This window comes from Petaurus breviceps, unplaced genomic scaffold, assembly GCF_028583685.1.
Source record: "Petaurus breviceps papuanus isolate PSGF00001 unplaced genomic scaffold, PetGlider_PUasm1.0 76, whole genome shotgun sequence".
In the NCBI taxonomy this organism is placed as follows: domain Eukaryota; kingdom Metazoa; phylum Chordata; class Mammalia; order Diprotodontia; family Petauridae; genus Petaurus; species Petaurus breviceps.
In genome coordinates, this window is record NW_027186473.1 from 60,503,116 (window position 1) to 60,521,519 (window position 18,404).

At 37.0% G+C, this 18,404-nt stretch overlaps 1 protein-coding gene across 6 annotated transcripts in view; it reads left to right on the forward strand.

Annotated features, from left to right (window-relative positions):
- RBM46 (RNA binding motif protein 46) overlaps nt 1-18,404 on the forward strand; it is a 73,496-nt gene that overhangs the window by 25,675 nt on the left and 29,417 nt on the right. For all 6 annotated transcript variants that reach the window (XM_069105598.1, XM_069105592.1, XM_069105595.1 and 3 more), the window contains 3 exons: nt 5,077-5,238; nt 5,945-6,412; nt 7,471-8,253. In XM_069105598.1, coding sequence (XP_068961699.1) covers nt 5,088-5,238; nt 5,945-6,412; nt 7,471-8,253 — 1,402 coding nt within the window. In that variant the 5' untranslated portion in view covers nt 5,077-5,087. The remainder of the gene's footprint in view (nt 1-5,076; nt 5,239-5,944; nt 6,413-7,470; nt 8,254-18,404) is intronic.

The window sequence follows — 18,404 nt, forward strand, 5'->3', positions numbered from 1 at the left end:
GATATAGAAACAGTAAACAGTAAGATTTGTTAACTAATTAGGTATGTGGGGGGAGGAAGAATGAGGAAGGCATTTAGGGTCATGCTAAGTTTATAAGGCTTATAACTGGAAAAATGGTGTTTTAGTTCTTCAAAAAAATGGGAGAGAAGTTTGGAAAAGAGTTATGCTATGTGGAAAATCATACTTGTAACTCCTAAAAACATTCTCGTAATAGGTCAGTTGGAAGTATAAATAGGTGCAGGTCATGGGTTTGAGTTGAATATGATGGGATTATTCCCTAAGAAAAATGAAATTAATGGGTGAGGAGGAATGCCCTGGGAGAAGGAGAAAGGAAGAGGTAGAACAGGGTAAATTATTTGACATGTAAGAGGCACCAAAGAGCTTTCCCAGTGGAAAAGATGGGGAAGAGTACATGAACTTTATTCTCATCAGAATTGGCTTTAAGAGTGAATAATATACTCACTTGGGTATAGAAATATCTGTCTTGACATCCAGGAAAGTACGAGGGGAAGGGAATGGTGAGGCACTGATAGAAGAAAGGGCAGACTCAGGGAGGTAAAAGTCAGAAGCAAAACACTTTTGAGAATGAACAGGGTTAAAGGAGAGAGAGAGTAGGATAAATAAGGGGGAAATAGGATAGAGGAAAAACATACTAATCATAACTAACAATTTTTTTACAGCAGGTTTCTTTGATAAAGACTTTATTTCTCAAATATATAGAGACCTTGAGTCAAATTTGTAGAAATAAGATCCATTCCTAAATTGACAAATGAATATGAACAGGCAGTTTTCAGATGAAGTAATCAAAGTTATCTATAGTAACATAAAAATGGTTTAAATCACTATTGATTAGAGAAATATGAATTTAGAACAGCTCTGAGCTACCACCCCATACCTATCAGATTGGCTAATATGACAGAAAAGGAAAATGGCAGATGTTGGAGGGGATATGGGATAAATGAGACACTAATGGTGTCTCTATTGGTGATTTGGTGAAGTTATATGCTGGTTCAATCATTTTGTAGAGTAATTTGGAACTATACCCAAAGGGCTATAAAACCATGCATACCTTTTGACCAAGTGTAATAGTAATGGAATTTGAAGATTCCTTTGTATTGGGAAGCTAACAGGTACTTAGCACTTAGTTCCAGATTGTGTTAAGTATTAAGACCCAGAACTTGTGAATCCCACAGTGGGATGAACTTAACAGGGATGGGCAGGACAGGGAGTTGCTCTAATACCTTACATAAAGAAAAGCCCAAGCTAGAGAGGCCAGAACATTGTGGAGACAGAGCAGCTGCTGAGAGAGAGAGAGAGAGAGAGAGAGACAGAGAGAGGGAGGGAGGGAGAGAGAGAGAGCTTCTGGGAATGAGCATTGTGGATGCAGAGCTGCTGGAGAGAGAAAAGAGAACTGAGACCCGAACTGAGAAGAACTGAAGAAAATTAGAAGAGAGGAGAACTGGGAGGAGGCATGGCTGTGATGTTGGTATTTTGTCTGTCTGTTTCGATGTTACTTTATCAGATTTGTCTGCTAATAGAGGATGGTGCTGTTGTTACAGGAGCCCTGGGACCTTGCTACTGGTTCAGAAGCCCTGAAAGAGGATTTTTTTGTTATATGTTTACAGAAATCCTGGAGGAGGGTCTTGCTGACGATTTCAGAGGTCTTGGGGACTATACTGATGATTTGTGTTGATTTCTCAGATATTGTTGGGTCTATGTTGATTTCACAGGCAGAAAGTGAATTGATGAGGGTGCTGGCAACATGGGTGAATGTTATTGTGGCTTTGTTAAGCTTTGTCTTCCCAGGAACAGAAACTGTGAAAGACTTGAGGTAGACCAGACACTATGAGCTTCAATATGGAACAGGAACTGAACAAGGAGCTGGGACCACGAAAGGGAACCATGGAAGCAGAGAACCAGCCTGGAGTCAAGATGAAAAGACCTATCTTTGGATATTTAATGCAAATTGAGAAGATCATGATTTACTAGGGGTGGAGAGCTTTGACCTTTGCATTTAGATGATTGAGTTAAGGACTTACTAATTAAGGATGATTGGAAACTAATCTCTAATTAAGAAGAAAGAAGACTTTTTGATTGAAGAAATGAAGACAATGTGACGTAGGGGAGGAAAACTTTTGACCTCAGTACTTTGTGTCAATTAAGGAGGCTTGCCTCCTTAAGAATGATTGTTACTAAATGAATGTACTTTGTTTATAAAACCATGTGACCACTTTGGTGAAACCTATGTGGCCACTTTAGTGATAAGTTGTTAAGCCATAACATTGTAAATGCTGTATTTTAATTTATGTGAATGTTTTGTCTTAGTTTGTTACTGAATAGAGAGTTCACTATACTGTGTAATAAGAACCCTGAAAGCTGTTGATAGCAGCAGTCCTCTGGGCTTTACACCAAGTAATACTACTAGGTCTGTATCTCAAGAGAGAGAAAAAACAAAAAAGGACAAGGACTTATAGGTACAAAAATACTTACAGTAGCCCTTTTAGTGGTGGCAAAGAATTGGAAATTGGAGGGATGTCCATCAATTGTGGAATGGCTGAACAAGTTGTTGTATATGATTGTGATGGAATACTAAAATCTGGAAAGATTTGCATAAACTGATGTGAAGTGAAATGAGCAGAACAAGGAGAACATTGTATACATTAATAGCAGTATCTTATGATGATCAACTGAATGACTCGGCTATTCCCAACAATACAGTGATTCAAGACAATTCTGAAGGTCTTAAGATAAAAAAAAATTGCTATACATCTGGAGAGAAAGAACTAATAGAGTCCAAATGCAGATTGAAGCATACATTTTCTTTATTTTTTGGTCTGTATTTTGTTTCACAATATGACTCACATGGAAATATGTTTTGCATGACTGCACATGTGTAAACCTACATCAAATTGCTTGCCTTTTCAATGAGAGAGGAAAGGAAAGGAGGGAATTTGGAACTTACATTTTTTAAACAAGTATTAAAATTGTTTTTATATGTAATTGGGAAAAAGTTAAAATTGTAAAATTTTTAAAAAGGAGAGAGAATAATTTGGGAGATAATATAGAGTAGACCATAGCCACCATGATTTATGTGCTGAGTATTGGTGTCAGAGGGAGACTCTAGAAGCAGCACTGGGTAGCAAGGTGTTTTCTGATCTTGAAGGATCAGTGGCTTAGGGAATGTGAATAAAGGTACAGCTAGTGCTAGAGAGAATAGTCAAGGATACAGTTGTTTGTGGGAAGAAGGCAAGCTTAGAGCAAGTGGATAGAAGAAAACTGAAAGATGATTATGCAATTTATTATTTTTGTGTTATGGGAATTCCAATAGGCACAATGGAGGGAGTGAGCAAAGTTGGAATCGGATTTGGTTTGGGTAGAGATTGAGGAGGGGGGGGATTTGAGAATAGGAGATGGGATGGCAGGGCTAATGGATAGAGGGTCATTGCTAGAATAAGGAAGGGTCCAGGTTTAAGTTCGATACATACTAGTTAATACATATTAGCTCTTATCACTTTGGGGAAGTTACAACTTCTAAGTGCTGTAGATAGTTCTCAGGTTGCAGAATGGGACATGCAAAACTCCCATTCTGCATTAGTAGAGGGGAATTTCTGAAGTAATAGTTCCTTTTACTGATGAAATAACATATCTAGACCAAAAAGGAAGAAAGGAAGAAAAGGTGGGGGATGTCTGATTATAGACGTAGCTTGTTATAGTGGATAGAGTTTTGGCTTTGGGGTCAGGAGTTGTAGCAGCAAGCACCCCAAGCGCGTCCTCAGGGTTTGCTGCCCATACAGGTTCTTGGATCTGCTTTGTTAAAGGAAAGCAACTCAAAATGGGTTAACAAGCTTACTTTAATCAGTCAGACATATATCGTTTACCTTGTTCAGGGGAAAGAGGTCAGCACCCCGAACTTCAAAGCATACACCAGAATTATCAAGACAGAAACAGATCAAGTAGACAGATTTCCAAACTGTCCAACCATTACATCCATACCCAGTCAACATCTGGGTTTCCACATCTGGGTTTTTTCAAAGCCGGGGGACTCTCAACAACAGCTTCCCAGAATTCAGATCAAATCACAGAACACTTCTCAAAGTGAGCCCCAAAACAAAGCTACACATCAGGGCTTATATAGCCTTCTCCTGGCTCAGAGAATGTAACAACCTTATTGACTCACTGGCCAATCAAGAAGTATCTACTGAAAAACAAGCCTCCCTCCCCAGGCTTCAGGTGCATTTTAGCCTAGGGGCAGGGAAGATCTTCCAAATTTGCATTCCCATTACAGGAGTTCAAATAATTTCAAAAATATTTATTAAATTCCTACTCAGACTCTGGGGATAGGCTAGCTTACATTCTACTCAGGAAAAATACAGGAGGCCATGGGCAAATTATTTAGCCTCTCTAAGCTTTAGACATCTATATAATGTTATAAATTATGGATAGGTTGTGTTCTATTGGTGAGACAAGAAAAAACAAGAAAACCAGTTTGGTATTTATGATGTTGATTACAGACTGTAAATGTCATTTTGCCAAGTTTTCCAAATAATAAATTATTTTAAAGAACCTGAAAATTTATTTCTTATACAAGATACTTTAATATTTCAAAAGATCTAAAACACTTCTTCCACTGAAGCAGATCACACCCCATCGATACCTTAGTAGATGGTTTTATGTTAACATGAAATTAGTATGTTCAGTACTTGATAAATAATTTCAATCTTAACTAGGCAGGGCAAGTATTTGAAACACACTCATTTGGGTTGGATTGGATAGAGCTTGTGCTCTGTTGTATCTTTTGAGAACTTAGGTCACTTTCACACCATGACTTTTATTGAGATTGTGAAGCTCTTAAGTAATTGTTTTCCCTTCATGAGGTTTAGTACTCTTGATGCTTGCTGTAGTATTGGGGCAGAGCTTTAGAGTAGGTAGAACATATAGCAGACTTCTTAGTCATAATGACTACACTTTGTTTCTGTGAACCAGTGGAGATCATAAGATTATAGTGGTATGGAATATAGCTTAAAAACTATACTACTGTATAGCACTTTAAACATTTTAAAAAATCTTTTTACATAGAAATCGCAACTATGAATGAAGAAAATCTAGATGTAGCAAATGGATGCAGCAAAGTTCGGACTGGAACTCAGAATGAAGCGGCCTTGTTAGCTTTAATGGAAAAAACTGGTTACAACATGGTTCAAGAAAACGGACAAAGGAAATTTGGTGGGCCACCTCCAGGTGAGGATTGTCTATGTACCAAATCTTTTTAATCCCATACTTTAGTCATTCAGATTATGAATATCTTCTTGCCTAGTACAAGTATCTTCAGAAATTTTTTTTTCTTTCTAGCCTCCCCCTTAACTATGTTTAATCTTTGGGAAAGAAAAAAAATAGCTCCTAAATATTTTTCTCTACTGTAACTTTCTCATAGCTAGTCCATCAACTCTTTGTTTATTTTAGAGGACCAGCTTTGGGAGAGCGAGGGTAATGATGGGAACTAAGAAACAATTTTAAGGTTGTAATGAAAGGCTAATGGGAGCTGTCTACTTTAGAATCATAGAAAGTTAGAGCAGGAATATTACATAAAAGATCATTTAGTCTGACCCCCACATTTGAAAGATCATGAAACTGAGGCCCAGGGAGGCTAATTGACTTGCCAAAGACTGCAAAAGCTATTAAGGGGCAGAGCTAGAAATGAAACTCTTTTTTTAAGTCCCTTTTTTGTTACTCTATCATACTTTGGGAGTAGTTGGCAACTTTGGGAGTTTGATTGGATGAACAGTGGGTATTGGAGTAATGGAAGTGAGAATGAATCAGTAAAACCAAGGTATAGATAGATACCATCTTGACCTTATTTCCAAATAATAAGCAATCTCTGCATAAGAAACCAATGAACAAGTATTTTTTTCAAATGTCTTCCTTGAAAATTATGTTTCCCTTTCAGGTTGGGAAGGTCCACCTCCACCTAGAGGGTGTGAAGTTTTTGTAGGAAAGATCCCTCGTGATATGTATGAAGATGAATTAGTTCCTGTTTTTGAAAGAGCTGGAAAGATATATGAATTCCGACTTATGATGGAGTTTAGTGGTGAAAATCGAGGATATGCTTTTGTGATGTATACAACTAAAGAAGAAGCCCAGTTAGCCATTAGAATTCTTAATAATTATGAGATTCGTCCAGGGAAATTTATTGGTGTGTGTGTAAGTTTGGATAATTGCAGATTATTTATTGGAGCTATTCCCAAAGAAAAGAAAAAAGAAGAAATACTTGATGAAATGAAGAAAGTTACAGAAGGAGTTGTGGATGTCATTGTTTATCCAAGTGCAACTGATAAGACCAAAAATCGTGGATTTGCATTTGTAGAATATGAGTCCCACAGAGCTGCTGCCATGGCCAGGAGAAAACTTATTCCAGGTGAACAAATAATTTTTCGTTTTTATTTTTTTTAATCCATACCTGTGATTTTATTGGGGTAAGGAACTCTCTCTACTAGTGCAGATCAGCAAGTGTTCTTCATATTAAAGCTGTAAAGAGTACCTGGCACACTGAAAAATTAAGTGATTTGTCCAGGCTTATGTAACCAATATGTGTCAGAGGTAGGACTTTAATGAAGATCCAACTCCGAGCTTCTGTATACTGTGTGCTACACTGCTGCTGGGGGAAAAAAAGCAAAACAGTTTTTAAAGTAGGTTTTTGGTTTTTTGCTTTTGTTTTTTTGCCTTTTGGAGGGCAATTGGGGTTAAGTAACTTGCCCAAGGTTAAACGGCTGGTTTGTGTGTGTGGGTGTATGTGTGGGTTTTAAGTGTCTGAGGCCAGAACGAACTTGGGTCCTCCTGACTCTGGGGAATGAACTTGGGTCCTCCTGACTCTGGGGAACGAACTTGGGTCCTCCTGACTCTGGGGCCGGTGCTTTACTCACTGGCCACCCCTAAAGTAGGTTTTTTAAAGGAAAATTACTATAGATGTCAAATGATGTAGCTATTATTTTTTACCTTAAAAGGATTATGCTGTTTTTTGAGGTCAATTGTATAAAAACACATAACCCTACATAAAAAAATAAAAAGAAATTTTCTGAGTAAACAGAAATAAACTATTTCAGAAACCTTAAATTAGATTTTTAAAAATCAGACAGGCTATTCATTACATGAGGAAGTAATTTGTAAAAAAATGCTTTTTGGTAATAACTTTCTCATTTATTTTAACAACATGCATTATTAGAATGTCTCTTTTTTAAGAGTGAAACTTAGAAATGGAGCTTGAAAAATATTAAAGGTCAACATTTATTACTTAAACAATTTCAAACTAAAAATGCCTAATTTGGATTTTATTTGAATAGAAAAAAATTGTTTCAGTTACAAATATTTGAGATATATCAGTTTCTCCTTCTTTGGGAGGAATTAGTCAAATCTTTGACCTTCGTTTTGTCCATTTTAATTTTGTCTATAAGTGAATATTATTTGTAACTTTTACAGGAACATTCCAACTGTGGGGCCACACTATACAGGTAGATTGGGCAGATCCAGAGAAGGAAGTTGATGAAGAAACAATGCAGAGAGTTAAAGTTTTATATGTAAGAAATTTGATGATCTCTACCACAGAGGAAACAATTAAAGCAGAATTCAACAAATTCAAACCTGGTGCTGTTGAAAGGGTGAAGAAACTTAGAGATTATGCTTTTGTTCATTTTTTCAACCGAGAAGATGCAGTGGCTGCTATGTCTGTTATGAATGGGAAATGTATTGATGGAGCAAGTATTGAAGTAACACTGGCTAAACCAGTAAATAAAGAAAGCACTTGGAGACAACATCTCAATGGTCAAATTAGCCCAAATTCTGAAAATCTATTGGTGTTTTCTAACAAAGAAGAGGGACACCAAAAAACTCTAGGAAAACCACCAAGTCTTCCAGCTCGTCTAAATGGTCAGCACAGCCCAAGCCCTCCAGAAATTGAAAGATGCACTTACCCATTTTTCCCTGGAACAAAGCTTACACCAATAAGTATGTATTCTTTAAAATCTAATCACTTCAATTCTGCAGTAATGCATTTGGATTATTACTGCAACAAAAATAATTGGGCACCACCAGAATATTATTTATATTCAACAACAAGTCAAGATGGAAAAGTACTCTTGGTGTATAAAATAGTTATTCCTGCTATTGCAAATGGATCTCAGAGTTACTTCATGCCAGACAAACTATGTACAACGCTAGAAGATGCAAAGGAATTGGCAGCCCAGTTTACTTTGCTTCATTTAGGTAAGTTAAATGTTTACGTTGAAAATTGTAACATGAAACTAGGAAAACATTATTACTGATTGTGCCTAAATTAGTAAATTTTTTTGACAGTTAAATAGCGGCTATTGTTCTTTAATGAATTTTACCCTGACTTCACAAAATTATGGTAGAATTCTTTTTTCTTGATTCTAATATAGCTTTTAAAATTTTTTTTTTGTGATACATGTAAAGTGGCCCTACCCTAGAAGATATGGCCCTGTTATTTATTCTCTTTGTCTGGAGTTATCACTTTAATTAATAACCTTTAATTGAAATGATCTTTTTGAGAGGCGGTAAGTATAGTGTCTGCTATATTCCTTCCATCTTAGGGTATGTCTTCACATTGTTCTGGCAATTGGTTTATAGTTAAGTCAGTTGATTAAATAACCTTTTGATGTAGTTAAAATATCACTTATTTCAATTGTTTGGATAAATTCACCTATCTTTTCAGTCAATCAGCCAATCCAGTTGATAGCTTTGTGTAGACATAGCCTTAAGTTCACCAATCTGGAATTTTGTCACTATTACTCATGATAAGCAATAAGCATCTGTAAGAAATCTTTTGTGGTCATTCTGATATATTCATGCATTTTTTAAAAAGCAAAAATATTCTTCATGATGTGTGGGATAATTAGTTCATAAAAACTAACACAAGACTCTGAGCTTTTCAGAGATAAGTGTTAACGAAAGTATTTGAAATTATGAAGAAGGGGTTGTAATAATGCTTTGGTTCCTGATTTTTTTTTCTGTCTTAAAAAAGGAAGATTTATACTTTTTTTCTCCTCTTGTTGGTCTCCATTTACAGTGCTATCACAGTTATGTCATTTCTGTTGGAAACACCCAGTGATCAATGGTTTCTTGAAAGTCAACAGTAAAAAAAAAAGTGCCTTTTTTAGTAATGGCTGTATATTCTTATGAAGTGTAAGAAATGATCCTTGGCAACTACAGGTTTAACCATTAAATCTTTAAAATTTGTCTATTGGATCCTAGCAAGAATAGTGAGAACAGACAGCAAAAGGAAATAGACCAATTAGTCCACAAGAGAGGATATTTGTCTACATTATTTTTTTAGTTTTTCTAAAAATACCTCTTACACCCACGTTGTTGTTTGGATTCATTATATACTCTGGTTTGTAAGTCTGAACCTTGGCAGCAGTAATATCTGAACTATTAGATTTAGAGATAAAAGGAAGTAGAATGTGCAGAGAGAGAGAATGCAGTATTCAGTCAGTTAATATTCTCATGATTTCTCTTGATTATATAGGTATTTGTAAAATCTACCCTCCTAATAAATAAAGACAATCTATTTTAAAATTATCATAATGTAAAAAATTGCCAATAGTATTTGACTTTACAGGGAAATAGCTGACCTTTGGGGTGAGGAGGGAATGGTGGTTTGGAAATGACTGCAGAAATCCAAGGGTGAGGAACCTGCAGCCTTGAGGCCACATGTGGCCCTCTAGGTCCTTGGGTGTGGCCTTTTGACTGAGTCCAAGTTTGACAGAATAAATCTTTTTATTAAGGGTATTTGTTCTGTGAAGTTTGGATTCAGTCAAAGGGCTGCACTTGAGGACCTTGAAGGTCACAGGTTCCCCACCCCTGATTAGTCAGTTCTCTTCTTAAGATTTCCTAAAATAGTTGCGAACTAGCTTAGTTGTGTAGAAAATTATTATTGATATAGCTTCTGCTTTCCTTTTTCCTTTTTCTTTTAAAGCAATTGGGGTTAAGTAACTTGCTCAAGGTTACATGGCCAGTTATTTTGTGTGGGCATTAAGTATCTGAGGCTGGAACAGATCCTGGGTCTCCCAACTCCGGGGCCGGCGTTCTTACTCACTGTGCCACCTGGCCGCCCCTCTTTTTCATATCTTATAAAATCTAGCACATATATTTTCTATCCACTAATCTGTTAGTTCTTTTGATTGCTATTTTTTTTACTCATTTTGTTGTTCCCGGGAAAAGTTTGTAGTGTAAGATGAAATTGCATGATACCAGACATGTGTACTACTAACTATCATCTCTATAATTGGTGAACTTTGGCATATAGAGTAGGTAAGAGGGCAATCATTGTTAGTTGGTACTGACTTAAATAAAGCCATATACCTATTCCGATTCAATAAGAATCCTAATTATCTTTGCTAATGGGTGCCAGGGGTTCAGGAGAGGAAGGAGAGAATTAATATGTTTTACTTAAAAATCTGTAGCTATTCTCTGAGTTTACTGTAAGCCATCTATTTTGGCCTTCTAGCAAATCTTTTGTTAGCTGCAAATAAGCAGCAAGATTGTTACTAATTTGAGTTTCTTTTCTCTCAGTCTCTTTTTGCTATCTGAGGGAAAGGTTAACAAGGAGTTCGCATGGCCAAAAGGTAGGAAATAGATGGAGTACAGGGCTTAATATTCTATTTGTGTAGAAAACACAGGGTCTGAGCCTTAACCTGTTTGACCAGGATATGGACTCAGATGGTTGATAAATGCTAGACTTAAGAGCAGGAATGGTGAAGGCAAAAGCTTGGGAGTTAGGGGCGGCCAGGTAGCACAGCGAGTAAGAGCACCGGCTTCAGTGTCAGAATGACCTGGAGATCGAATCCCGGGCTCAGACACTTAGCACCCACCCAGAAACACCTGGCCGTGTAACCTTGAGCAAGTTACTTAACCCCAATTGCTTAATTTAAAAAAAAAAAAAAGCTTGGGAGTTAGAACTAGAAGATATATTCAGAAAGCCAGTGTTTAGGAGAGTGAGAGTAAAGGAACTCTGATGTCCAGGAAAATTGAGATCCAAGGAATTTAAGATTCTAGTAGAACTGAATTAGGAGACAAACGTCAGAACTTTGATGAGCAGTGAAAGAAGTTGAGATTGAGCTATAAGCAGACCCAGCCAAGTCAATTTTATATGTGTGTGTGCGTGCGTGCATCTGTCTGTCTGTTTATCTACCTGTCTGTCTATGTTAGGTGCCTGCTCTGCGCAGGGCACTGTGCTTGAATCTGGCTATATGAAAACAAAATGAAAAACAATTCCTGCTTTCAGTGAGCTTGCATTCCGAATGTTGCTCCAGCTTTGACTCATAATGGTTGAATGCTTTTATGTGAGGCAGGCTCCATCATCTCCAACTTGTGCTGGTTAAAGGATTGACATCTTTTGCACAAGCTGGTTTCATCAGAGATTGGGGTCTTTCTTTAAAATCAAATATAGTTGTAAGAGCTCCACATCCTGAAAGTTTGAAAAGGACTTTTGGGATTCCTATCAGGTACCTATTTTCTTAGTTTGAAGTTTATTACAGGGTTATTTGTTAGGTCTTCAAGATGATTTCTTTTCTGGAGATCATGAAGTCTAAGTTATTCCTAGAGTTCACTGTGAATGATTGATGGTTATTTATTTTTCATCATAAATCCTGAATCTTAATTTTCTAGATAGTCCTGTTAAGCATTTAAGCTCAATTTCTAGTTCCTACTAGTAAAACTTTTTAATTGGACCTCTACCTTAGATTTAAGTTTATCATCTTTTTAAAGGTGTGCTGTACTTGGTAGGCTTTTATTACTAGTATTTTTGAGTTTCATTTTAAAATGATGCTGTCTAGTATTTATTCCTACTGTTAGACCTTTGGAACTATAACCTCCCTGATCTTTAAAATACTTCAGTGGATCTCTGATGTCATGAATGTGGGTACATTTTCCACTATTTCAGATCATGACCCTGCCCTTATTGTACAATTCTTGTCTATGTCTTACCAGAGATGTGATTTCTGGAAGCGTTCTCTTTAATATTACTTGGGCTGCCCATTTGTTATCTACATTGCTCTACCTCACATGTGTAACCTAACTCAATTTGGATTATAAAATTCTTAGATGGTATCTTTTATGCCACTTCTTGGATGTATATCCTTGATAATATGCTACCACCTACATTCACCTTTCTTCTATCCTTTGTTGTTGATGAGAGATGGCTCCCAATAGGTTCAGCAGGAACTCTGATCTTATCTAAGACCAAAACCTGTGATTCAGTCTGGAAAGAATTCATTTCAGGCTTACTTGGAGTCAGAGATGAAAAAGTTTATTATACGCAAGCATCCTTAGGGGACCTGCAACCTTAAAGGGGTAGAAGTAAGGTTTATATAGAATCATCCATAGTAGAACGCATGCCAGTTATGCTAACTAGGTGATTAAGGGTGGGATTAGGGAGGAGTTAAGGTGGGGACAGTGTAATGTAACTGCGAAGGCTTATTGCCCATGTTTCACTGGGAAAAAGCCCAAGGGGGGCTACCTAGAGGTGTGGTTTTAGGCTTGAAAACATCACTAAGTCAGTGATCAGTCAAGGGCTGATGGACAAGTGCCCAGTCTGCCACCCATCAGTGTCATGTTTGACAAGATTAATGTCTGGGAACCAAGGCTGACCGGAGACTCAGTGGATAATAGGCTAAGGAGTTAACCCAGAGATAGGGTCCTGAAGGATTCATTGAGGCAGCCAAGGAGTCAACCTAGAGATAGGGTACTGAAGAATTCATGGGAGCATCAGGCCACTATACAAGGGAGGAGATAATAGTTGCCTAAGCTGGAATGTTTATAGATACTTTTGTGAAGGATTGATAGCTTGTTAGTGTTTCAAGGCTGAGATAAACAATCCATGAGTTGTTTCTGGGCAGAGTTAATGCTTTGAAGCTAGGGGTGGGAGGAGAAGGGACAGAGTTAATGCTCTGAGACTGGCAGGGGTAGTGTGATTTTTACAAACTGGTTTTACAGACTGATGTTACAAATTTAGATCCCAAGCACCCCATCATTACTGATGTTAAAAATTGGTATTACACACTGAGTTTACAAATGGATTTTACAGACGTAGATCCCAAGCACCCCATCACTTGGGGCTTATCTCCAATTTTACTTATTCAAAAATCTGAGATTGATATCCATTTACCAATCTTGGTATTGGTATTATAAAGATGGGTTTTTTTGTGTTAGGGAATAGTTTTGGTTCACTGAAAATGCTGCACAATTTCCCATTTGCATTGTAGCCCTCTCCCCTCTATATAATTACACGTCCTGCTCATTGTTGACCTACGATGCTTATATGTATGATTAGGCATGTGTGTATGTATGTATGTATTTATAGATATACACAAGAATGTGTGTATTTGTTGCTCATCCAACTGCATGTCATGATCTGAGAAATAAATATTTCTCATTACATCTCTTTTCCTATATAGATTGTTAGGCTAATCCCTTTTGAGAGGCTATGGATTTTATTTAGGAGTTATATAATATTCCTGGGCTTGTTATAGTGAGCACAACTGCATATGAAAGGAGGAACATGTAGATGACCTCATCATTTATAAGGAATCCTGTTATATTTTGGCTAGATAAGACATTATCTGACATTGTGAGTATCTTTGCCAAGCATTATCTTTCCTGTTTTATGCTTTACTCCATATTGATAACCATCAGAGGAACATTAGGCAAAATTATATTGGTGATTGCATCTATGGAGAAATCCTGTAAGATTTTAACTTATGTATGGGAAATAACTTTAATGGAAAAGAGCTATTAAAGTAGAATTTTTTTCCCATTGAGCCAGGTGATTTTTTTGTGATCAATAGATAAACACAATAGGATCTTACATTCCTTGCTCATTTGTTTTCCTTTATTGTTAACATGTGGTCTCCTATAGGAAGTAACCTATAGAAGTCTGCCTACTCTGTTATATTTTCATCAATTCACATGTAGATGATTCACATAAAAGATTTATTGTCAAGCAAGTGAACACGGGTCATAGTTGCTAGTATCTTTATAGTCATATTTTTCTGGTGATAATAACTCTCATTTTCCCCCTATCCTTTTGGTACCGTATCTTGAAAATTAGTTCCTTGGTACTAATACATTTGTTGTCTCCAGCATTTTTTTCAAAATATGTTTACTTCAACTTATAAAACTGCTTTCCCTGACCTTCCACTTAGCAATGGGTAAATTGCTTGGAACAAGTAATAACTTGGATATAGTTTTATTTTGTTTCACCATTGGTCATACGTGTGTGTTTCAGCTGACTTCTAGGTTGACTCAGAACATCACTCCTTGACCAGATGGAACTGGATCTAGCTGTTTACCCACCCTTAGTTCTCTATCATTTTTGTGCTTATACAAGTGTTTCATTCCTTTCTTTTATTGTATTTTTAATTCTTTGGTTTTAACATGGATATTATGCCATTAAAAGGTCCAAAAGTTGTAGCTCTTAAAGAGCACACTTCAGTAACTTTGAGATATTGTAGTGTTGGCATGGGAAAATCAGACATTTCAAACATCCTTTAAGCTGACAATAAAGCAAGAACTAAACAAGAAAAGTGAAGTTGAAAATGAAAAACAATGAGAAGAAATGATAAACTGTTGCTCTGAAACAACCTTAATTCTAAAAAAAAAAAACCCAAGCAAATATCTTTAGGGACCCAGCAATTGGAGAGATCATTAGTTGTTGTTCTGCAGCATATTGTTGGTTTCTTGAATTTGGAAGAATAACCAGAAAAGCAATAAACAGCTGTTAACCCTACATTGAGGAGAAAAATGCTTGTAATAAGCAAAATTTGGTAAAAGCTAGACTACTAAAGATTGGAGTGAAGGGTAATTTTTAGTGATAAAGCTTAACTTTTTTATTCAAGGCTATACCAAAACTATTGTTAGAAAAAGTCAAGGTGACCTTGTAATACCTGGATGTTTTCTATTTTTCCTATGTTTATTTTTAGTTTACAACATTCATTTCCACAAGATTTTGAGTTATAAATTTCTCCCTGTCTTTCCCCTACCCACCATGCCACAACAGTGATCCCACTGAATACCCGCTCCCCTAATCTGCTCTCTCCTATATCCTTCCCCATTCCCCCTCCAACTTTCCAGTAGGGCAAGATGGATCTCCATACCCCAGTGCCTGTATATCTTATTTCCTAGTGCATGTAAATAATAATAATTTTATTAAACATTTGATTTTAAAACTTTGAATTCTAGAGTCTTTCCTTTCTTCTCTCATTACCCACCCTTACTGGGAAGATAAGCAATTCATTATAGGTTGTACACGTGTAGTTATGCAAAACACTTCCATAGTGGATATATTGTGAAAGACTGACTATATTTCCCTCCCCTATCCCAGCCCCCCCCATTTGTCCTATTTTCTACTTTGACCCCTGTCCCTTTTCAAAAGTGTGTGCTTCTAACTACCCTCTCCCTGAATATGCCCTCGCTTCTATCATCTCCCACTTACCCTTCCCCCCGTCCACTTACCCGTAGGGTAAGACACCCAATTTAGTGTGTATGTTATTCCCTCCTTAAGCCAAATTCAGTGAGAGTAATGTTTACCCGTTCCCTTTTTCCTTCCTGTTCTTCCCCTCCATTGTAACAGTTTTCCCTTGCCTCTTTTAAAGGAGATAATTTACCCTATTCTGTCTCTCCCTATCTCCTCTCATTATATTCTTTTCTCACTTCTTAATTTTATTTTTTAAATATCATCCCTTTCTGTTCAGTTGATCCTGTGCCGTCTACGTATACCTGTGCACATATATATGTATATATATATATACACCCTCACATATGTATTCACATGCATATATACCCTCCTATATAGACATATGTGTGTGTGTATATACACACACACACACATTTATATTCCCTTCAACTATCCCATACTGAGAAAAGTTTCATAAGTTAAAATTACCATTTTTACAAGTAGTAATGCAAATTGTTCCTTATGATTTCTTTTCCCTGTTTACCTTCTCATGTTTCTCTTGATTCTTGTATTTGAATGTCAAATTTTCTATTTGACTCTGGTTTTTTCATCAAGAATGCTTGAAAGTCCTCTATTTCATTGAATGACCATATTTCTCTCTGAAACATGATACTCAGTTTTGCTGGGTAGGTGATTCTTTGTTTTAATCCTAGCTTCTTTGGCCTCCAGAATATCATTCCAAGCCCCTTGATCCCTTAATGTAGAAGCTGCTAGACCTTGTGTTATACTGATTGTGTTTCCACAATGTTCACATTGTTTCTTCTTGGCTACTTGTAATATTTTCTCCTTGATCTGGGAAGTCTGGAATCTGACTGTGTTATTCCTAGGAGTTTTCTTTTTGGGATCTTTTTCAAGAGATGATAGGTGAATTCTTTCGATTTCTATTTTTCCCTATGGTTCTAAAATATGAGGGCAATTTTTCTTGAGAATTTCTTAAAGGATGATTTCTAGGTTCTTTTGTTGATCCTGGCTTTCAGGTAGTCCAATATTTTTTAAATGATCTCCTCTGGATCTATTTTCCAGGTCAGTGTTTTTTCCAATGAGATATTTCACATTGCCTTCTATTTTTTCATTTGTTTGGATCTGTTTAATAGTATCCTGATTTCTCATAAAGTCACTACCTGCCATTTGCTCCAGTCTAATTCTGAAGGAATGATTCTCTTCAGTGAGCTTTTGAGATTCTTTATCCATCTGGCAAATTCAGTTTTTTAAGGCATTCTTCTCATTGTTTTTTTGGGCCTCTTTTACCATTTGAATTAGTCTGTTTTTTTATTTATTTTTTGCTTGTTGGAAGGCAAATGAGGTTAAGTGACTTGCCCAAGGTCACACAGCTAGTTTTTGTGTTAAGTGTCTTGAGACTGGATTTGGACTCAGGACCTCCTGACTCCAGGGCTGGTGCCCTATTCACTGTGCCACCTAACCACCCCGTTGATCTGTTTTTTAAAAAGTGTTACTTTCTTCAGTCATGTTGTTGACTTGCTTTTCATGATTTTCTTGCATCATTCTCATTTTTCCCAATTTTTTCCCCCACTTCTCTTACTTGGTTTTCAAAATCCTTCTTGAGCTCCTCCATGGATTGCAACCAGTTCAATATTTTTCTTGGAAGCTTTTGGTGCAGGAGTTTTGATTTCATTGTCTTCTTCCCGTTCCATGCTTTGATCCTTTTTGTCTCCAAAAAAGGAATCTAAGTTTTGACTCCTGTGCTTGCTTTGCTTCCTTCTGCTTGCTCATGTTGCCACATAATTACTTGACTTTTGAGCTTTTTGCCACAGTAGAACTCTGCTTCCATAGAGGAGAGCTTTGTCCTAAGTTGCTGGGGTTTTTGCAGCTGCTGGAGCTATTAGTTGGGTGCCCTCACTGTTGCCTCTCCACAAGCTCTGGCACCTGGTCACACACCCCAGGACCTCCACCCTAGATAGCAATCCATATCTAAACAGGTTTAAGCAAGAGCAGTTACTCCTCAGAATGGTTGCTTGGTCCCCCCTACAATCTGTAGGCCAGGAGCTCTGAAGCAGCCACTCTTCTTGCCGTGCTCTCAATCCCCCTTTACTCACAAAGTTCACACTGACCTTTTACTTTGCCTTTGGCATTTATCGGATGATAATTCTGGCAAAGGCCACAGCTGCTGGTGATCCACTCTCCCCTAAGTCCCTCCAGCTGCTCCTGGTTGGACCACCCTGAGGCTAAAACTGAGGACTCACGCACACTGGGATGGACCCTTCCTGCAGGGCTGCATTCAGCAGGAGATTTGTTTCTCTCTGTCACTTTGTGGGTTCTGCAGCTCTAAAGTTTGTTTAGAGTCATATTTTATAGGTATTTGAGGTAGTTATGGGGGGAGCTCATGGAGTTTTCCTGCTTCTATGACACCATTTTGTCTCCACCCTATTTTCTGATATTTTCAAAAGACTAGAAAACATCCACTGAGGGGAAAACTGTTATGAGCACTGATAAAATATATTGATCCGCTGACACAAATTGGAAATTCAGAAATTCCCAAACAAAGATCTTATGCCGTGCCAAATATCATTAAAGGTTGAGAAATTTATCCAAGAAATGGAAATATGCATGCTTTACTAACCTATGAATTCAGTTGATTTAAACTCCATTGAAAAATCTGTGGGCTATAATCTTTATATCCAATATTATGTGTAGTTTCATGATGAAACATTAATGAATATTCATCAAAATTCCACAATCTCAATAACAAATTATATAAAACAAGTGACATTGTGAAAGTTCATCTTACATATTAAAAGTGATTTTAAAGATGTAAAAAATTGTCATGTATATCAATGAAGTTCATTCTTTTTCTTTATTTCAGTTAATTTGCATACTCTTGTAGCACATTGGTACTCAGTTGTTTGAATCCAAATATGACAGTTTT